At 36.4% G+C, this 16258-nt stretch overlaps 1 protein-coding gene across 5 annotated transcripts in view; it reads left to right on the top strand.

Moving 5' to 3' along the window:
- The window catches only part of DST (dystonin), a 313438-nt gene that overhangs the window by 261840 nt on the left and 35340 nt on the right, over positions 1 to 16258 (top strand). For all 5 annotated transcript variants that reach the window (XM_075145250.1, XM_075145248.1, XM_075145253.1 and 2 more), the window contains 10 exons: positions 233 to 436; positions 3297 to 3528; positions 3880 to 4106; positions 4813 to 4935; positions 6224 to 6325; positions 8355 to 8456; positions 9608 to 9781; positions 10602 to 10757; positions 13132 to 13329; positions 13845 to 13973. In XM_075145250.1, the coding sequence (XP_075001351.1) occupies positions 233 to 436; positions 3297 to 3528; positions 3880 to 4106; positions 4813 to 4935; positions 6224 to 6325; positions 8355 to 8456; positions 9608 to 9781; positions 10602 to 10757; positions 13132 to 13329; positions 13845 to 13973 (1647 nt within the window). The remainder of the gene's footprint in view (positions 1 to 232; positions 437 to 3296; positions 3529 to 3879; positions 4107 to 4812; positions 4936 to 6223; positions 6326 to 8354; positions 8457 to 9607; positions 9782 to 10601; positions 10758 to 13131; positions 13330 to 13844; positions 13974 to 16258) is intronic.

Below are 16258 nucleotides of genomic sequence, written 5' to 3'. Positions count from 1 at the left end.
CTTTCCAGTGCATCTCTAATTGTGATGTTTCATGCCTGGATAACTCTGTGTTGGAATGGGAGCCATCACTGGCAGAACAGTCACTAACTTTATTTGATATTATTTGTGCTTTACATTAGGACAAAGGGTATTTGTTTAGAATTTCTTGCCAGCTGGATATGTTAGAAGTGTGGACAGCTGTAATGTGGTGGTGCAAGCATAAGAAACTGATAAGCTGTTTCGTTTGTTATAGCAACTGCGTGAGCTGATCGCTGAGCACAAGCCTCATATAGATAAGATGAACAAAACCGGGCCTCAGTTGCTGGAGCTGAGCCCAGGGGAAGGTTTTTCTATCCAAGAGAAATATGTGGCAGCTGACACCCTTTACAGTAAAATTAAGGAAGATGTCAAAAAGCGAGCACTGGCACTGGATGAAGCCATTTCTCAGTGTACCCAGGTATCAATTTAAGTTTAAAGTGTAATTGGATTCATTCAAATGGAAAGATACACAGACATTGTCATATTACATGTGTATATATCAAGACTAAACTGCTGTTTTATCTGTATTTTTCAACCTAATGGCCTGTGAATGTTCATATCACTGCTTATGGCATTGATTTTTCTATTTCTAGAGGGGTTATAATTTTATATATTGGTCAGTATTATGATTGCTGCAATTCAAAAATGTTATTGCTTCTTAATTTTGATGTAAAAAAAGGAACATTTGGTCTCAAAATATGGGATTTTATTTTCACTTTATTCCTTTTTCTCTTGCTGGTCTGTTACTAGCTGATGCTTTGTTTGTATATGGATGTCACTGTTGATCAGTTAACTTGAGTATCGTTATATCTTGAACTTGGCAGCTTTAGTTACAGTCCGCTTCCAACGGAACTAGAGGGTAGCTTGGCAGTGGTAATAGCATTTGGTCTTCGTTGCAGACCCACAAGAACTTAACGTAACATGTGCTTGAACTGTTACATAAAAGTATTGCGAGCAAAGTCAGACCTCACAAAATGTCATCATGAGTGTAAAATTCAGATCAAGTCCATAAAAGCGGCGTATCTTAGGTTCATCAGCCTATGCAATGAACTCGACAGAGTATTGTTAGGTATCACATTCTAGAGACGTTTAAATATTGGGTTGTCATTAAACCCAAACTGAAATTCTTTTACTTAATCCCGAATTCAGAAAAGAACTCAGTAAAACAGTGTACATGAACCCATACAAAAACCTGAATAAAAATACTTTGTTCTATACTGCTGTTTTTATAGGAAAATCCCCTTTTTCTCTGTTCGTTGGAAATTAAGTGCTATATTCTGCTCAGGTCTGAAATACTAAATAAAGAAATATACCTTAAAGTTCTCATCAAGTCTACATTCTAAATAATTTTTGTCAAAGGTCATTGTAATTACTGTCATATTCCTAGCCCCTGTAGGCTGAGTTTAAGAAGCTAAGGAAAAAAAGTGACATCAGATATCATCCTGCTTTTGAACTGGTTATAGACATTATATTATACTTTAAGTGATTCTAAACACCTTCCTTATTCATACCTCTGAGAGATGCCTGATTATTTAGATTCAGTGTTTTTCTTTATCATAAATGCTCAGTCCTCCCCCTGTTTGGAGCTGCACATTTGAAAATCAAGGTATTTACTTAGCATTCAAATCCCTGCTTTGTATGTGATAGACATTAACATGTTGTACTGGCTAAGTACAGAAAGCAAGAATGAAAATGCATTTGTTGGTAACAGCTAGAATATAACCAGATGTTGAGAAAATATTTAATTATTTATGCAATACTTTAAGGTTCGTTTTATTATACATCAATGTATACGCAGATGGCAAAGCAAAACATTGTAATGCTCAGTATGTAATTTTATATAATCTCCTTTTTTTATTAAGATACGTAAATATATATTATCAGGGCTCTGTACTATGATGGCTATGTCAATGTTTGTCTAGACAGTCCTGGAGGAATAATTACTTAACTCTTCAGGTTTTAAATTATATTAAATTGCATTATGTATCAAAGGCAGGACATAACCCTATGCAGCCAGAATGAGAGGTTGTAATGACTTGCATTTTCTTCTTTTTAAGTTCTAAAACACCTTGTCTCATTCATTGAAGTACGAGTACAAGGAGGCCCACTGAATGCACTGACAATTTTAAAATGTAACATATATGTCCTAAAATTAGACCTGAATATTGCCAATTTAATTTCAGGTTTTATCACTTTTGTAAGGTTTTGTTGCCACAATTAGTTTTTAGAAGTCTTGAATGTGGGAAGGCTACTTATCTTTCATAACACATTTTGCTGGCTTGTATGATATTCATACTTCCAACAAAAACACCAAGTCCGTAACACTGGTCACAGAGTTTGATTTGAAGTGGGTGGTACGGTGGGAGAAAGTAATTACATTTGTATTGCCTATATTCCTTTGAATAGAAAGAATGTAGCTATTTGTTCACATAAGGTAATCTTGTTTTGCTGTGCTCTTTCTAGCACCTTTCCCGAGTGTAGTCGAGTGCTTTTTGTAGATCCTGAAGGATCATTAAATTCACCCACAATTTATTAATTTCTGTAATTTGAAAGGGGCATGGTGGTGAGATATTTTTAGGAATCTGTGGATCCAAAAGCATACAGTAAAGGCTAACTTTGGACCTGTACCAAAGGATGAACCATGTTAACATAGCTGTAATTGAGTTTCTGGGTACCTACCTGGGCTCAGTCAAAAGTAGGTAAACATAATACACGCTGTTGTGTGCTTTTAGTTGCAGAAAGTAATGTACCTTTACTGCACTAACAAGCATCACCTGGGCATTAACAAATGTCTTTTTGAATGACCTTACATATAAAATCTTACTCGGTGGTTATATGCTGGTATGTTGGTCCTGATATGAAAATGTATGTATTTAATATTAAGGTAAATATCTTTCTAAAATAATGAAATCAGAAAGCCATGGCTCTCCAGAATAAGATACAAAGTGCTGTATGAATTACGCAGGACTAAATGCAAGTAGATTCTGCCGTATGTATAGTATCTTCAGGTGGAGTGTTTCAGGACTGAACCCAAACTTCGTAGTAAAATTCTTAAATCTGAGAGGAAGTACCATTTTGTAAGGTCATTTTTGTAATTTAGATATTAAAAGAGGGGAAGAACCACGAAGGGGGGTATTGCAAGTTGCACATACATATGTTGGATGGAGATGTTAAATATGTTAAAGTATCTTTTCCCAAGAGAATTTCAGATGCCATTTTTCTGTTGTTTTTTTTCTAATTTCTCTGCTACTTCTTTGTGTCCTTTTCCACCCTCCCAGTTTCATGACAAGATAGATCCAACTCTTGAGAGTCTGAAACGCATAGTTGAACGTCTGAGGCAGCCACCTTCCATCTCAGCAGAGGTTGAGAAGATTAAAGAGCAAATCAGTGAAAATAAGAATGTGTCAGTGGATCTGGAAAAACTTCAGCCGGTGTATGAGACACTTAAGCAGAGAGGGGAGGAAATGATTGCTCGCTCAGAAGGAGCTGATAAGGATATATCTGCTAAAGGTAGTAGATTGAGGAAAGTTTCATGTAGTGGAAATGCAGCAAGCTGCAGCATATAAAAATCTTCATTTCTGATGACCACTAATCTGGGGATTGTGTTCTCCTGGAGAAGCTGCTAAAGATTTATAAAATCAAAGCATTCGTTTAAAATAATTCATCGTGGATATGACCTTTGTTTTATTTTTAAAGGCCATGTTGGTTGTTTCCACTTAACATTATAAGGAGTTCTGTAAAGAAACAATTTTAGAGTCTAAATTTTAAAATGTACACATGTGTTTCTGCTGTACAACTGTAGAGAGATTTATGGCCAAGAATTGTTTGCCAAGGTAGTAATATAGTTCCTTTGTTGTTTAGCTGTTCAAGATAAACTAGACCAAATGGTCCTCATTTGGGAAGACATCCAGACCTTGACTGAGGAAAGGGAGGCCAAATTGTTGGATGTAATGGAACTAGCTGAAAAGTTTTGGTGTGATCATATGGCTCTTGTAGCTACTATTAAAGATACTCAGGACTTCATTCGAGAACTGGAGGGACCTGGAGTTGACCCATCTGTAGTCAAGCAACAGCAAGAAGCTGCTGAGGTCAGTAGAAACTATTTTTGTTGACTTCAAGTATTTTATTTACAGTATGCAGAGAAAAGACAGAATTACTATGAAATACCACAGGAGAATATATTTTTTTTAGAGACCAAGAGGGATAATTGTATAGAAATTTACTATAATGGTATCTCAAGAGTCTATGGTAAATAACATGTATCAGTGCTTAATTGCAATGAGCATGCAGCATGTGCCTGTCATTATATTTACATATCTGTTTATAGACATGTATATAATAAGCATGTCACTGAGACTTTTAAAAGTTATACATACTTCAGATTCCCTGAGTAATACGTAACATCTAAATGAAAGGGGTACAGATGTGTTATGCTCTATGTATTATGCTCTAAGCCTATCATTATTTATGCTGATAGTTAAAGATTTGAAGGTTGAATGATAACCTCTGACAAAGAAAACACTCTGATTAAAGAAATCTAATTTAAAACTTCCTGTTTATTTTTTCCATCTCATGCAAAATGACATCATAAGCCATTGTTATAATTTAGACTGATGCCAGTTGATTTCACTGTGACACTGCAAAGGGATGCTTATATTTTAAGCATGCAATTGTTAGTCCAAGTGACTTTAAAGAAAACAAAGGTCAAATCCTGCCATGTTCTATCTTGAAAGCAAGCTGTACATAGATTATTAAATTTAGTATTAGCAGCGTTGGATTTTTTTCTCTTTGTAGGCTGCTAAAGAAGAAATTGATGGGCTACAAGAAGAACTAGAAACAGTTGTGAGCCTTGGCTCTGAACTTAGAGCTGCTTGTGGAGAGCCTGACAAACCTATTGTCAACAAGAGTATAGATGAGGTATGGGAAATGCAGATGCTTAAATCTGTTATGTTAGATGCTTGTTCAGCTGAAATTGGTATATCCCCTCCGCCCCCAACGAATTTTGAAAATAAAAATTTTGTGGCAAGAGTAAGATATCCCTGAAGCCTTTGTGTTAAAGTAAGGTTTGCTTTTCAGGTAAATGAATCTTGACTCCAGTTAGATAAGAATTCACAAACAATTTTATTTTATTGATTTATGGGTTAAAATTGTTGTAAAAGACAGAAAGGTTTTTTGTAAAAATACTCACTGATTAATACAACAGATGACTGCTTTTAGCAAAAGTAATGCTAGAATAAATTTCAGATATATCTGGTTGTCATGGTTTAACCTGGCAGGCAGCCAAATACCACGCAGCCGCTCACTCACTCCCCCCACCCCCAGCGGGACGGGGAGAGAATTGGAAGGGTAAGAGTGAGAAAAACTCGTGGGTTGAGATAAAGACAGTTTAATAGAACAGGGGAAAAAAGGGAAAATAATAATGATAATGATAATGATAAAATATACAAAATGAGTGATGCACAATGCAATTGCTCACCACCCGCGCTGACCGATAACCAAGTAGCGATCGGTACTTCCTGGATCACGCCTACCATTCATATACTGAGCATGACGTCACATGGTATGGAATACCCCATTGGCCAGCTGGGCTGGCTGTCCTGATTATGTTCCCTCCCATCTCGTGTACCTAGCTCAGTCAGTAGGCACGGGAGCTGTCCTTGGACTAGGAGGGCACTTAGCAACAACTGAAAACATCTCTGTGTTATCAACATTCTCCTCATACTAAATCCAAAACACAGCACTAGGAAGAAATTTAACCCTATCCCAGCCGAAACCAGGACACTGGTTTATGTCAAGTGAGATGTCTTAACTGAGACAATCCTGTTTGGATGGCTACAGAGTACTTTTTAATTTCTCTAATGTTCAGCAATGTACGTTTCTTTTAAGCTACCTTTTTTATAATGATGCAACTCCAAATGATTTAATGATAGTATTTCCCGTTTTAACTATATATCCTATGTTAATAAAAATATTCAATAATCAGTATTGAAGTTTAGAGCTTTTGTAATCCAGAACCTCTAGTGTATTCTGAAGGAAACTAACTATGCTGGGGAGTGATGGGGAGAACAAGAGTGTTAATATGGAATGAATATGAACTATTCATGCTTAGTTTATTGGTGTTATTGATCAGTGAATAATTAGTGAATGCATATTATACAGCAGTAAAATTCTTTTGTCCATTGGAGTAAATTGCACTTACTTGCAGCTGAATTCTGCCTGGGATGCCTTAAACAAAACATGGAAAGAACGGGTGGATAAGCTTGTTGAAGCTATGCAGGCAGCTGTTCAATACCAAGATGGACTGCAGGTAAGATGGTGTGATATACCTAACCCAATATTGAGTCAATAGGATTTAATGTGCTTGTAGTAAAAAATGTCATGTGATTGGGTAGGTGACAAGTAATGTATCACTCTGATTACAGTGACTATTTTCTTCAGTAGGCAGATATTTTTTTCTCTGAGTTGTTTGGGGTTTGGTGTTTTGTGGTTTTTGGGTTTTTTTGTTTGGTTGGTTTTTTTTGCATTAAAGAGTAAATCTATTTGGGTTATTTTCTCCATGTAGTTGTTCATATATTGCACTATATTTAGATTCAAAATTAATGTCCCCTTGTTTATTGATAAGAGCAGAGGTTTTGTGATATCACACAAATTCACAGTAATCCTGCTCACATTTTCTTGTGATAGTCAGTACTTCATATGATGGGTGAGTTGAAGTTGTGACACATTTACATGATCTGAAGGGAACAGAATACAGGTCCATATACTCATTTGCTGCTATTTTCTTTGAGTGGGGGACAGTGAAAGAACTTCAATTTTATTTCACCTTTTTTATAAGTCTAATATTAAAGTTTGAATATTTTAAGCAAAAAATATTAACATAATGTTGCTGGACCATTATATTAATTCTTAGTATAATTTATCCAATCACAATGCTCTAGAAGGTGATTCACTTTTTAAATCTTCTAGTAAATTTTCCAGCAGTTTTTTTAAGGTATCTTTTCTCTAGTTGTGCTGTGTTTTTTGTTTTTTTTTTTTTTTTTTTTGCATATTCCTTGCACGTTTTGGCTGAGAGGCATGCCTCATATCTTTTGTCAGTGAATGGCTAGAAGATTGAAACATTTAAAAAGATTCCAAACATGCTCAGATTTTGCAAAACCATTTTTTTGCTCAGTGGAATTACTATCTTTCTTGGTTCGTTAGATCTTTAAAATTAGAGTTTCACATGACACTGAGGGCAGTTGCTTGTGTGTTCAGTGCAGATCAAGCCACAGAACACTCCTTAATAATAACGCAATACGCTTGTTTTCCAGTGCACCCTCACTATGTATTCTTCTCAAAGTTCTCTTATGTTCATACTGCACAGAGGTTGACTTGTAGGGTTACATTAGGAACACTGTCATTGGTTTAAGTGCTTTGTATTTCCTATGCCTGTACATTGTACATCCTACAAGCTTGGTACTTCGTGAAAGAACTGTATTTAAATGCCTTCTTATGCTCATTTCAATAGACAATATGAAAAGTATTGTGGGCAGATTGTTAGCTGCAGCTGCCTCATCCTGTTGAGCTTGTTGGGGGTAGTTCTCCTTTTCTCAAGGAGCTGTGTAGCAGTGGGGAGCTCTGACAAGCCGTCCTAAGCCTTTCTCTGTAATGCATCACAGATAACATGCAGGAGGAAAAGGGCCCAGCAGAGGTGTTTTTTCCCTTATGCAATTACCCAGATTGATATAGCTATTCTTAATCTCTAAATGGAGTGTTCTTGAAGTTGTTCTGCATTATATCAGGAGTAAAAGAAGTACCCACAAAGCCTCGGAACTGAGGAGACTTCATTTGTTTTTTAAAGTTATAACTGCATCATGCTATGGAGATTCAGTCAAGCTCAGTTACGGCCCTTCACTGAATGTTCCTTGCACAGAAAACACCCTTCAAAAGAAGTTTGTTTGTAATCATCATTTAAAGTGTGTTATCATTCAGCTACTGCCTTCCATCTTTGTGCCAAAGGACTGCAGAACAGAGTTTGTCTTGTATTTACCTTTCAGGGTATTCATAAAAATTGCTGATTTTACTCAAGAAGTAGAGCAGAATATTACTGCTAATAGAAGTTCTGTCTTGCAGCATGTACATTCTCGTAACCATTACATGGAATAGTTTAGTTAATATTTGAGCCCTTGTATTGCAAAGAAACATAGGTTTCGCTGAAGAAAGCTATTTTCTTTCAAAGAGCACAGCAATATTGTTCTCTGGAGTAAAAAAAAAAAAAAAGGTATTTTACTTAATACAGCTTTCAAATATGACACTATTTCTCTGCTCACGCTTCAATTTCATACTGTGATTTTCAGGCAATATTTGACTGGGTAGACATTGCTGGCAGCAAGTTAGCATCTATGTCCCCAGTTGGAACAGATCTGGAGACAGTGAAGCAGCAAACTGAGGAACTTAAGGTATTATTTATATTTTCATCTGTCTGCTTTTTTCTGTGTTACTTAGCATTTTTCTGTATTTTTCAAGAGTCAAAAGCAATTTTCATTTTCAATTTCTAGTAAAAAAGAATCTGTATGAAAATTTCAGATAACATTTCATTGCAAACTTTCCATTTTAAAATGTGTTTCTTTTTAAAATCTATTCCAAATTTTGGTGAGATACATTTTATTTTGTGAATATGTTCTGATAGCCCAGAAATACTTGTAGTAGCATTCCTTCTCTTTCAAAGGCAATAAGGTTATTATGTACAGGGTTATTTTGCTGACTTTTACATTTTCTGGTTTCTACCATGAACAGCTTCCTTGAGGCTCTGAGAGAATGCCTCCAAAGCCTCACTTCTGCCATTATAGGCTTTATCTACATGCTCACACAGATCATGACATTCCCAATACATGAATAAGCTGAAAATCAAAATTTCAGACTAACTTAGAAACCTGTCTGTATGGATCTGTGACTGAGTATGCTCCTGACGTTGGTAGGCTGTTATGCTGTATATAAAAAACAGGGATGTATAATGATCAGGGAATGTCCTTGGTTTTGTGGCTCACTTGTACATTTTTTGGCTGTGGGCAGGTTGTTTAATCTATCTATTTTATGATGTAATTTCAAATGAACCATAATCTTACATAGCTCAGAATAACACACATATGCGAGTTGTATTCAGACTGCTGCCCAAGTTGCGTGTACAAGAGAGGGTGTTCTACTAGGGAAAATTTGCTTTCAGCTCTTTTGAAGAATAATTCTATTTGACGTTTGAAGTATTATGTTGTCACAACCACAAGAGCTAGAAGTTACTCAAGGTATGTTCTGCCTTTTTTGCAGACCAGGGAGATCATTGGAGAATACTTTCCTATTGGGCATCTTTATCATCCTCTGGTCACAGTTAGCAATATCTGCTAGAATAGTAAGACATTGTTGCTTATTTTCTGTTAGCTGGGACTGTCTGGATTATCAGTGTCTTACAAGCATTTTGACCCTGGAAAACAAACCCCCAAATTTATGAAAGTTGACAATGATGCACTAGTATTGTAAACACTGCTGTACTATGCTATATTCAAGAAGATCATTACTTGTGATATGTTTATTTGTGTTCTTTTTCTATTTACCATAGCAATTTAAGACAGAAGCTTATCAGCAGCAGATAGAAATGGAAAGACTGAACCATCAGGCAGAACTATTGCTGAAGAAGGTAACAGAGGAGAGTGACAAGCACACTGTTCAAGACCCTCTCTCAGAGCTCAAACTAATGTGGGACAGCCTAGAAGAAAAAATTATAAATAGACAGGTAAATAAACTTGAAGGAGGGGGTTTTATTCATGACTTAGATTTTTGAGAAAAGCTTTTTATTATGTATAACATTTGTATCAATTTACACATTTATTCCTTTTGGTTAGGAAATTACAGAACTATGTATAATAGAATTTGAATTTTAAGATTTATTGAGTTGTTTTTATGGTTTTTAAACCCTTAGCAGTATTTATTTGTTACTTCCTCTGTCAGCAGTGCCATGTCGAATCATTATTACTTCATTTTGGTTATTTGATGACATCTTAAGTAGCAGCTGAAAACATGTTTATATGTGCAAAAGTAATATTAGCTGCTGAACTGAGCACTTTAAAAAAAACCACAACAACTTAATATTAAACTGTTTCAGTGCTCTTTCCTTAAATTGTCAAAGTGAAAGAGATTTAAAGATGCAGTGCTTTTAAATGGGTTTTTTTCTAAATTGAATCATTTCACGACAAAGAAAAGGTTTTAAAAAGGTCATGCACCAAATTGCATTTATATTGAAATTATGTTTTAAGTGATGAAAAACTACTGTCATATCTCTGATGAGAGAACCTTCAAACTTAACTCTGCTGTGGTTACAATGGGGTCTTCGAAGGTCAGGAATTTAAGCCTGGTATGTAAGGCTTTACAGGGGAATTGCTAACTCAGCTCTAACTAACTATAAAGCAGTTGCTTGTGTTGGATAACTGTTTCTCCCTGGTTTTTATGCTATCATACGCATGGACTCCGCTCTGGATTATAGTGACTAATCGTAATATAACCCAATTCAATAGCATTGTGAAACCATTTTATTGTTAATTTTATTTTTACTATAGCACAAGCTGGAAGGTGCCTTGTTAGCCTTGGGGCAATTCCAGCATGCCCTGGATGAGTTACTGACGTGGCTGACGCATACAGAAGACTTGCTGAATGAACAGAAACCTGTGGGTGGAGACCCCAAGGCTATTGAAATAGAACTTGCCAAACATCATGTATGTAATTATAATGAATATTAACTGAAATGTTCTTTTGATGTTTATCTTAGTGATGAGTAAAACTTAGCACTTGATAAATAATTCTCTATAGAGATTTTCAAGATACAGATTATAGCTGAAATGCAGGCTTGGAGTAACTAATATCTTTCCTCTTACTCCTCCATATTCCTTCCTTCCTTGCATATGCCATGCAAGCGCCATAGGTTTTAGCCAAAAAGAGCAGCTCACCCTAGTCTCCACCTTTATTCACCTTAGTTTGACTCAGGGAGCTCAAAAGTTATTGAACCTATTACTCTCCCTGAAGCAATAAACTCCTTGATTAGTTCTGTTTAGGACAGGTCTCACAAAATGCACGTGACCGTTACACATCTTTCATTCTTGTTTCTTCCTTCTCAGAAAATAGTGATTTGTTGTTTTGAACTCTGCAAAATTGTATCTTAGTTGGGTCCAACTAACACAAAGAATGCTTCTCTGAAAATCTCAGCAAACTTCAGGGGTATCCATGCCCCCATCTTTTTCTCTTTGTTACATACAATTTAGGGTTAATTTTTTAATTTTTTTTTTTAGTATTTTTACTGAGTATTGTGACTTTGGAGCCCATGGAAGAATGCTTCCGTTGTGCCTTTATTTTGAAGAGAATCTCCCAGGAGCAAGAGATCTTCTCTACTTTGTGTGACTCGGGGCTGTTCATGATGATGTGTTCTTTCTAGGCCTGAAGATTTCAAACTAACCTCATAAATCCTCTCCTTTCCTTTAAGTCTGCCATTTAATTTTTGGCCTGCATATGATGTAAAAAGTATTCCGAGTCCATTTTGGATTTAGAGAGAATTGATTGAAATTGACAGTACACAGGTAATTAAGGCATTTTCATTGTTTGTGGTAATGCAGCTATGCAGCTTCTGAAGCCTTTTTTGTGGTCAGTTGGAACTTGAGCAGAGTAAAATATCTATATGCCCTGTGTGACTACTGTTAAAAATAGGCCCTTTTAAAAAAAAAAAAAATTTACAAATCCAGCTTCCACTCCATGAACCTTTTATATTCTTATCGAACGGAAGTGGTTTACTACTGAAGAAGCATCCAGACGTCGTTTATGACTTCATCTACCTTCAGTGCTGAAGGAGTTCAGCAAACACATGAACAAATTTACTTCCTTTTCATAAAACAGAGCTTATAGGTTAGAAAGTTCACATAGTAGTGCATCCTGTGGTAGCCTGGAAAAACATCCATCTCTTGAATAGCTTTGGAAAGAATAGACCTTGTTCTTAGTGAGCCTCAGCAGGAAGGAACGGATAAGATGCATCTGCTTCTGTGAATATCCCTTTTTTTTTCGCCCTGTTAGGAAAATAAAATGAGTATCTTCCAGTGCTTAGCTTAGAAGAATGAAAGCAAATGTGATGCACATTTTGTATACAAGGGCTGCTTGTGACTTGCTGTTTCATCAAGTGCTCTGTATAGTTTATTTAAAAGTTCCTTTGTATTTAGCTTTATATTTTTTCCATATGCTAGCATTTTGAGGGAGGTGAGTTTGAACCAGACCCCATGGAAGACAGCAGTCATAAACTTGAATTTCTTAGATGGGGTTTACCATTCCCTTCCCAACCATTTTGCATATTCTTTTTTTCTGTTCTTTATTTCTGGTATTTTAAAGCATTATCTTTTTTTTTTTTTTTTTCTTTCTTTTTTAAAATCTTTCTGAAAACAGCATCCTTTTCCCAAATGTACTTTTTGCATTTTATGGTTTTACTGTGGCTGGTGATAACAGGTTTTCAACCAGATGGAGGAGGTCTTGTGATGTTGGTATTACAATCATTCCCCAGCTTTTAGCACAGCTGAAGTGTCCTGGTAGCCTGACGAGTTGTAGACCTGAAATGCATGAAAAAACGTCATGGCAGTCAGGTTATTGTATGGCATAGCAGGCAAATAGTATTCTTGTCCCTCTCTCTCCTCTCTCCTTAGACTACTGCTCCACCAGCAATTGGCACTACTATATATAACACTGTTTTCACACCTCACCCTCAAAACGAAAGAAAAATCCTATTAAAGAAAAGTATGTAGTAAATTAAGGAAAGTGAAGAAATAATTCTTCACTAGCAGTATCAGAAACCTTTCATAATTTCAGAAAGAAATATATGTATTCAGAAGGAATATATTATTTTTTCCAAGATACAAAAATAAAATGGAGCAGTTTTGAGAATGGTCTGTTACTGCTTTTGATTGATGAGACCTTAGTTATTAGCTTTAATTGCTAATACCTGTGCTGATGTTAAACTGTTGCCTTGTCACTGGATTAGAACTAGCTCAGTCACTGTAATTGCCTTCATTCAATAACTTATCAACATGGCCAGTCATACATACTATGTTACCATTGTAGGTGCTACAAAATGATGTTTTAGCTCATCAATCTACAGTGGAAGCAGTTAAGAAAGCAGGAAATGACCTGATTGAATCAAGTGCTGTTGAAGAAGCAAGTAATTTACGGAGCAAGTTGGAACTTCTGAATCAGCGCTGGCAAAACGTGTTGGAAAAAACAGAACAAAGGAAACAGCAGCTGGACAGTGCCTTGATCCAGGTGAACAGGAAATGATCAAATAAAGAGATAACTCAGAAAAAGTGTCTTTTTACATGAAATACATAGATGCGTGTATTAGAAGTTGGCCTAAATCAAAACCATAACGCAGACACTCCTGAATTTGGAGAAAGTTTGAATCCAGCTGTATCTTCTACAGCTGGCCACTGTCTTTTATAGTGCTGAATCAAGACTTCAGCTTTTGGTCTGCGTATTTTAAAAGGATGAAATTTCTGTATAGGTATATTATTCAGGGAAAACATTGATCTCACAGTTGCTCATTTAGCCGGCTTTCAAGATTTCCATGGGTTTTGTTTTTGTTTTTATCATTCAGATTGGATTGAGCTAGTTTAAATTTTGGGTTGGTTTGGTTTTTTCCTTTGTTTTTTTTTTCCTTTCGTTTCCTTTGATTATTGCAAATACCTGATTAAATCTGTTGCCAGTATACTTCTGCATCTGAGCTAGTATTAGAATGGAGAACATTTAAGTAAGCTCTAAAATGATATGGTATAATTTAGGCCCAAGGTTTCCATGGTGAAGTTGAAGATATGCAGCAATGGCTGACAGACACTGAACGTCAGCTGTTGGCATCAAAACCTGTTGGAGGCTTACCAGAAACGGCAAGAGAGCAGCTTAATACCCATATGGTAAGTATCAGTATTAGAATGCTTTGCAAATCGCATTTCAGGACTATCTATCTTTCAAGAGTGTTTATGGTAAATACAGAGCATGTTCTATATATCACAATGTCTGTACAGTATCTTAAAAAATTTTAATAGCCTTCAAAACAATACTGTTATTTTCAATGTAGGAAAAGTAGTCACTTGGGAGATGCCCAAGTGTTGAGACAGAAATAAATGAACTTTTGCATCCTTATTCTGAGAAAGAAAAACAGAAAGTGTTTGCAGATTTTTCAGTGATTCCTCTTCTTCTTTTCCCTTCTGTCCCCATAACTATATTTATGCTTTTTCTACAATATGAAGATGAATCTAAAAGTGATCCACATTCATTGGACCTTGAATTAAGAGACTCGATCCTTTATTCTTTATCTAACCAAAGCTGACATTAAAGTCATCATTAGCACAGATAATAAGGACTACTGGCTCATATAGAGACTCTGCTTTAATTAGAAATGGCAAACTGATCAGGATGCCTGATTTATTCCCTTCCTTCCCTTTCTTTCTCTTTATGAAACATTGTATGGATTTCTCCACCCGCATAGAACCATAGAGCTTAAAAAAAGACACTTAAAATTTATCTCTTACCTCAAAGGAAAGTGGTTCATAGTGCTCCATTTATGTAAAATCATGCTGTGCTGTTAGACCAGGATATAAGCCCAAACCCAGTGATCTAAACTCCTGACCTCCTGGCTCAGATGTAAGAGTGATATTTACTGAACTGTCCTTGAACTCGAATATGCCTGACACAGTTTCCATTAGAATGCTGCATTGTTATAGCTTTAAAAAAAGGCTTCCCCCCCCCCCCTCCTGTGAGGGTGGGGCATAATCACGATTCTAAGAGAGTCAGTGGAGCTCTTTCTGTTTTTCATCCTGGACTTAAAGTCAGGTCAAGACCAAAAAATGTCCCCTGGAAAATTTCAGGGTTTTCTTTGATACGTTCTTTTACTATGCAAATTCTCTATACTTATTACACTTACAGATTGATTAGTTAAAGAATCTTTAAATTGAATGTAGTATTATAGTTGGAACAAATGTGAATGTGTCCCCAGTAATATGTACTGTATATGTACAATCATTTTCTAACTGTATGTGTACATTTTAACAGATTGTTACCATGTTGTAGGCCATCGTACAACTGCAGGCATTGACTTGTTATCCTTTAATGTATATAACCCTTAAAAAATAGGGCTTGATTTCAGTTTAGTTGCATCTGTGCAGCTATGTGTAAATTCTCCTTTTTTTTTTTTCCAACTGAAATGTTGAGGCCACTTGTCATGTTGAGTACTATTTATCATAAGTTCCAAATTCAGACTTGCCCCTAAGTGATACAAACCATGTTAATTTGTGACATGTAATGGAAGAAGAAAGTTTTGCACTATATTGTTGTTGTGGTTTAACCTGGCAGGCAGCCAAATACCACGCAGCCGCTCACTCACTCCCCCTGCCCCGCCAGTGGGACGGGGAGAGAATCGGAAGGGTAGGAGTGAGAAAAACTGGTGGGTTGAGATAAAGACAGTTTAATAGAACAGAAAAGGGAAAATAATAAATAATGATAGAATATACAACATGAGTGATGCACAATGCAATTGCTCACCACCCGCACTGACCAATAACCAAGTAGCAATCGGTACTTCCTGGATCACGCCTACCATTCATATACTGAGCATGACCTCACATGGTATGGAATACCCCATTAGCCAGCTGGGCTGGCTGTCCTGATTATGTTCCCTCCCACCTTGTGTACCTAGCTCAGTCAGTAGGCACGGGAGCTGTCCTTGGACCAGGAGGGCACTTAGCAACAACTGAAAACATCTCTGTGTTATCAACATTCTCCTCGTACTAAATCCAAAACACAGCACTAGGAAGAAATTTAACCCCATCCCAGCCGAAACCAGGACAATTGTGATTTGTTTCTCATTGGAAATAATATTATGAACCATCTTCTTGAGTATAAGGTCTGTTTCTACAGATATGAATAAAAGAGCCCTCAATCATAATCAGCGCACAAATGGAGTTGAGATTGGGCAGCATTTCCAGCCAAGGCAGCTCCAGGAAAACAAAAGATATGAAGAGACATTACAGGACACCAGCAGGAAAGGGGCTTAAAAAGAGGCCTCTTTGGCTGCCCCAGTGCTGCTCAGAACATCCCTCTTCTTTTCTTTTCTTAAAACAACTGTTTTTCTCAGTTCCTCCTTTAAAATAACTTTAATTGCTCCTGCCCTCTTAAGAGTGTGACTGTACTGCAGAGTTAA

Source organism: Calonectris borealis, chromosome 3 (genome assembly GCF_964195595.1).
Source record: "Calonectris borealis chromosome 3, bCalBor7.hap1.2, whole genome shotgun sequence".
NCBI lineage: Eukaryota > Metazoa > Chordata > Aves > Procellariiformes > Procellariidae > Calonectris > Calonectris borealis.
The sequence above is the reverse complement of the archived record's forward strand: the minus strand, read 5'-3'. Positions and strand labels throughout refer to the sequence as shown.